The sequence below is a fragment of the Nicotiana tabacum genome, chromosome 23 (genome assembly GCF_000715075.1).
Source record: "Nicotiana tabacum cultivar K326 chromosome 23, ASM71507v2, whole genome shotgun sequence".
NCBI classification, from domain to species: domain Eukaryota; kingdom Viridiplantae; phylum Streptophyta; class Magnoliopsida; order Solanales; family Solanaceae; genus Nicotiana; species Nicotiana tabacum.
In genome coordinates this window covers 83,086,175-83,092,323 of record NC_134102.1, presented here as the reverse complement: position 1 = coordinate 83,092,323, position 6,149 = coordinate 83,086,175, and the positions used below count along the sequence as shown (strand labels likewise).

General features: G+C 44.2%; 1 protein-coding gene across 1 annotated transcript; it reads right to left on the bottom strand.

Moving 5' to 3' along the window:
- Positions 1-4,714: 4,714 nt before the first annotated feature.
- On the bottom strand, positions 4,715-5,254 carry LOC142177244 (uncharacterized). The gene has a single exon (XM_075245715.1). It carries the CDS (start codon positions 5,252-5,254, stop codon positions 4,715-4,717), a length of 540 nt encoding a protein of 179 aa, XP_075101816.1.
- Positions 5,255-6,149: the final 895 nt, after the last annotated feature.

Genomic DNA, 6,149 nt, shown 5'->3' with positions numbered 1-6,149 from the left:
TTACTCTCTCGGTCTCCACCAGATGCAATTTTCTATCCCGGCCGGTGGAACTTGCCAACTATCTGAAGCCTTTAGCTTCAGGAAAAGACTGGGAAAAGCTACAGGCTCTCTTAGGAGAGTGCTTGTTGAACAATGCCATGCACAATGCCGCAACAGTACATTCTTTCTTTTGTCATTTCTTCTGCCTTTGACAAAAAATATCCTGAGTTTGTCTTTCATGTTTTGTAGTCCAATTTCCTTGCTTCCAAGGGCCTCCAGAGGTTGATTCGGGAAATAGAAGAACTTACCTTTGTACGGGATCAACTTTTGGCCGAGCGGGAGCAAACTGCTGCTCGCCTCTAAGAATTGGAAGCCAAAGCTGCCGAGGCCATTGTATTGGAGACTCGTTTGTAGCAAAGTGAGCAAGAAGTGGAAACCCTTAGCTAAGAGATTGGTCCGCTGAGGATTCAATTTGATGAGGCCAAGGCCAAATGGGCTGAAGTTCATAGTGTCGTTCTTGCTGCAACCGATCGCGAGGCTGCCTCCGCTGAGAGATTGACCAACTTAGAGGCAACCTTGAACTCCAAAACTGAAGAGCTTGCTGCTGCGGGAGTGAAACATGCCCTATTGGAGGAGAAGTATAGGAAGACTATTGAGCATATTAGGATTTTCAGCTCAACTGTCTGTGACCTCGATGTTAGCCTCAAATCCATTAGATCCTCCCGGGAAAACCTTTATACCGAGGTTACCCAACTCAAAGAAGAACTTAAGCGCCGAGTTTATTCCCTCGTTGTTGAGAAAACTTATGTTATGTACAACATGAGGAGAAAAGCCTTGGAAGAGGCTAAAGCGGGTATCATTGACTTTGATGCCGAAATCGCTAAGGCCCGTGAGCTTGAGTCAGCTGCTAAAAGGGGCCTCCCGGCAAGGCCTGATGCTTCCGGTTCCGAAGTTTCAGGAACTGAAGAGGAATGAAGGCCAAACTGATGAGGGCCAATATGTTGAGCCATCGGATGATCTACCCATTTCCCTTGGGGCGCGATCACTTTTCTTCCTCCGGAACCAAGAGATGCAGCAATTTAGCTTTTCCTTTATTTTTTCAACTTTTGTATCTGTGCCGCTTCAGCACGTTTATTGTGAATAAAGACATCTTTTTCTCAAATATTGCATGAGTCTTTCTTTCGTTTGAACATTTATGCAAGTTTTAATCTTTGCATTCTTTTTTGCTTAAGTGTTCTGCGCAAATTTTACTGTTTGCCTCTTATTATGTAAGGCCTTGGGTGTATTTTTCCCCCAAAATCATTTGGATTTCGGGCACAAGTTCTTCCGAAATCAACCCTTTATCGTGAGGGTTTTTATAAGAGAGGCCTCTCTTATGTTTACAGTGCTCTTGAACATGATGTCTCCTCTTCATTACGGCACTAGCATTTGAAGTACTTGTTTAACTTTCAAATGATAAAATCAATTTATCGGTCAGACAAGAAACAAGATGAAAAATAAAAGGACTTTACTTTATTCCTTCCTTTTTCAAAAAGTGCATAAGCATTCGTTAAGCTAAAATGAAATTGTCATTTCTTGTGGCTAACTTGTACAACTTATTTTTATGGGGCTGGCCACGCAGTCCCCGATCCTGATGATACAACTATGTTCCCAATTTTCGTGTTCCGGCCGACGTGGCAGTCATTGTTGTCGTATCCTCATATCATTGCCCCCAATGTTCAAATGCGAAGAATGTGAATTGGAACACTGGAATCTTTGCACTTTCGAGGACCCCACTAATGAATTGCTAGACAATCTTCAGCTCGGTAACAAACTTCGCTTCCCCTTAGGAATTTATGCTATCGAGCAAAGTACTATCTAACAATCCTCTAGTGGTTTGCACTTGTGAACAGTCGGGTAACCTTTACTCGATAGCAAACTTACTTTCCCGGTGGGAATTTTGCTATCGAGCCAAAAATTATCTAACCGCTACGAAGTGGCTCTTCTCTTTTGTGCCTTGCTATTAAAGGTCTTATTGCTATTGTTGAAACTTTCTTCGTAGTATGCTTTCCGTTGCTGTTAAAAACCTTGCCAGAAAACCCAATTGGGACAAAAACTGGACGAAGGGAAAAAGAGTGCAGCACATACATTCAGCATAGGTGATGTTTATCAGCAATAATATCTCTTGAGGTGTGCCACATTCCAGTTGCTTGGCAACTTTTCTCCATCCTGATTCTCCAACTCGTATGAACCTTTCCCGGTGACAGCTGAAACCCAGTAGGGGCCTTCTCAGGTTGGACCTAGCTTCCCTGCATTGAGTTCCCGGGTGTTTTGAGTTACTTTCCTTAGAACCAAGTCTCCCACTTTAAAATAACGGAGGTTCGCTCTTCGGTTATAATATCTTTCCATTTTCTGCTTCTGGGTTGCCATTCTTATATGTGCCAAGTCCCTACGCTCATCGAGTAGTTCCAAGTTGACTAACATTCCTTTTTTGTTCGTCTCTTCACTTGCCTAGAAATATCTCAAGGTAGGCTCTCCTACTTCTATCAGGATTAAGGCTTCTGCTCCGTACATAACTCCTGTGCTCGATTTGGCCGTTGTTCGATACGCCCATAACACTCCAGGCAGCTCCCCAGGCCATTTACCTTTAGCCGCTTCCAACCTCTTCTTGAGGTTTTGTATAATCAATTTGTTCGTTGATTCCTCTTGACCATTTGCACTTGGATGATAGGGTGAAAATGTGATTCTCTTGATTTTCAAATCTTCAAGGAACTTTGTGATCTTTGCGCATAAATTGTGGCCCGTTATCGCAGGCTATTTCTTTTGGAATTCCAAATCTGCAAATTATGTTCTCCCACAAGAAATTCACCACTTCACATTCGCCGATCTTTTGATAAGGACATGCTTCAACCCATTTAGAAAAATAGTCAGCTAAAATTAAAAGAAACCTTACCTTACCAGGGGCCGGCGGCAGTGGTCCGACGATATCCATCCCCCATTTCATGAACAGCCACGGAGACAGAACTGAATGTAATGGTTTTGCTGGTTGATTTACTAGTGGTGCGTAGCATTGGCACTTATCGCAGTTTTGCACGAAAGCTTTGGCGTCTTGTTCCATTCGGGGCCAATAATATCTTGTCCTTACCGATTTTAGCACTAAGGAATCTGCGCCCGAATGATTTCCATATATCCCTTAGTGGACTTCTCGCATAACATAATTAGCTTCGGTCTCTCCCAAGCATCGGGCCAGCGAACCTTGGAAAGATTTCTATATAGTTGGCGTCCTTTGAAGCTATATCGTATTGCTTTGACACGCAGTGCCCGGGACGCCTTGGAGTCTTCGGGAAACTTCCCGTGCTTGAGATAATCAATGATCTCATTCCTACAGTCCCAAACCAAATTAGTCGTATTTACCTCATAATAGCTATCTGCGTCCAGGACCGAGTGCATGATTTGTACTACCGTCCCCGGGATGTAAGTAATCGATCACTCCCGAAATCGAGCCAGCAGAGCCTGGACCTTCACTACGTATTGTTGCATGCGTTCCTCTTTGGCTTCGAAGATCCCGTAGACCTGATTTACCACCAGCTGGGAATCACATTTGATTTCTATGACCTCGAAATCTAGTCCCCGGGCCAGTTCGAGTCCTACAATCAAAGATTCATACTCTGCTTCATTGTTAGTTAAAGAGACCATTCTGATGGCATGCCTTAGGGTTTCTCCTGAAGGCATGGTTAATACTATGCCAAGCCCAGGACCCTTTACGTTGGAAGCTCCAGCCTTAAATAAGGTCCAAACTCCCGATGTCGATTTTGACACCATCACCGCTTCTTTGGTTGCTAGAGGCAGCAATCCCGGACTGAAATCGGTTGTGACTTAATTGCATCCCTCGGTTTATATTCTATATCGAATTCACTCATTTTGACGGCCCATTTGGCCAATCTACCCGAGAGTTTGGGTTTGTGGAGGATGTTCCAAAGGGAAAATATGGTCACCACGGCTATCGGGTGACATTGGAAATAAGGCCTTAGCTTCCGAGCGGCGACTAGGAGAGCCAAGGCCAGCTTCTCCAAATGTAGGTAGCGAGTTTCTACTACCGTTAAAATTCTACTAATGTAATAAATGGGAGATTACGTACCTTTGTCCTCACGGACTAAAACGACGCTTACCGCTACCTCTGAGACTGTGAGGTAAACTAACAATGTTTCACCTTCCTTCGGCTTTGATAATGCGGAGGGCTTGACAGGTACCTTTTCAAATCTCTCAAAGCCTGCTGGAATTATGGGGTCCATTCGAAGTTGTTTTTCTTTTTGAGCAGTGCGAAGAAACGGTGGCATTTCTCTGATGACCGGGGAATAAACCTGCTCAAAGCGGCCAATCTCCCTGTGAGCCTTTGAACTTCTTTCACGCTTGATAGTTGGTCCAGGATGTCTTCGATGGCTTTGATCTTATCGGAGTTTACCTCAACCCCCCTTTGTGATACCAGAAATCCTAGGAACTTGCCGGAGCTGACCCCGAACGCGTGCTTCTCAGGGTTAAGCTTCATGTTATGCTTACTTAGGATGTCGAAAATTTCTTGCAAATGCTTAAGATGATCATATGCATTCAAAGACTTAACGAGCATATCGGCTATATAAACTTCCATAGTCTTCCCTATATGTTTTTCAAACATCTTGTTTATGAGCCGTTGATAAGTGGCTCTGGCCCGAAGGACATCACAATATATAAACTTCCATAGTCTTCCCTATATGTTTTTCTAACCCCTCGAAGATCGTCTGTCTTTGTCGAAATCGTCTTTTGACTTTTCTTTATTTTTATCCTCTCCCTTTGCCGACGATGGGAAGCCAATCTGATCATCTTCAATCCTTATCTTAGACTCGTATCGGTTGTGGATATTTGCCCAAGTCGTCGCTTGGAACTCAAGCAACCTTTCCTTCAATTTTTGGGAAGCGTCTGAACTTCTCGAATTCATACCCTTGGTGAATGCTTCAGCCACCCATTCATCCGGAACAGTCGGGAGCAACATCCTCTTCTTTTGGAACCGGGTGATGAATTCCCGCAGCAACTCGGAATCTCCTTGTGCAATTTCTAATATGTCTGCCTTTCGGACCTGCACCTTTCTGGCCCCGGCATGGGCCTTAATAAAAGAGTCTGCGAGCATCTTAAAGGAATCTATGGAATGCTCGGGTAACAACGAATACCAAGTCAAGGATCCCCTCGTGAGAGTCTCTCCGAATTTCTTCAGCAAAACATATTCAATCTCGTGGGGAGCTAAATTGTTCCCCTTCACCGCCATTGTATAGGTGGTAATATGCTCCTAAGGGTCTGAAGTTCCATCATACTTTGGCACGTCGGGCATTTTAAAACACTTCGGGATTAATTGGGGTGCCGCGTTTGGTTTGTACGGCAACTGAGTATACTTCTTTGAGTCCAGCCCTTTCAGCACTGGTGGTACACCCAGGATTCGGTCCATGCGAGCGTTTACTTCCTCATAAACAGTAAGAGTTCGCTTGAAGGGATCGTTCTCGTTGTTGGGGCCCTTTCCTTTTGAGGAGGGCCTTCACTTCACTCTCCTTGAAGATTTGTTGTCGACCCTCTGCATTGTTTGATTTGCGGGAGCACTGGGAGGAACTGGACCTCGTCCATTCGCGTTATTGGAAGCCCCCGATAACGCCTGTATCAACTCCGTCATAAGCTTATCCTACCATGTGTTATGACCTAGAATGGCCGCTTGTTGCTCTTGCAGGACTCTTACCGCTTCAACACCATGCTCTTCTTCAACATCATCGGGAGTCGCCTCCCGAACATGTCGCGGGAACTGCCTGTCGTGGACCGATGTAGCATCATTTCCCTCATTGCGAGTGTCACTGACTAAATCCTCGTGATTAGGCTGGTCTCCTTGGGCCTCGAGATTGTGTGTGTTGTAAATACCATTATCTGTCATTTTTTGTGATTTTTTGCTAAGACAAATAATCAAGACACGTTAGTAAAAGAGGTAAGGATCAACTTAATTACATGACTGTCTAGGCCCCACGGTGGGCGCCAAACTATTTACCCGTAAAACGGTACAATTGAATTTATACGTGGTTTCTAGACAAGTGAATTAATTCGATCTCGAAATAACAAAATAATTGAAAAAATACGCAATACTTAGCCTTGAAATGAAGATAAATTAGCAGAAACAGTAGTTC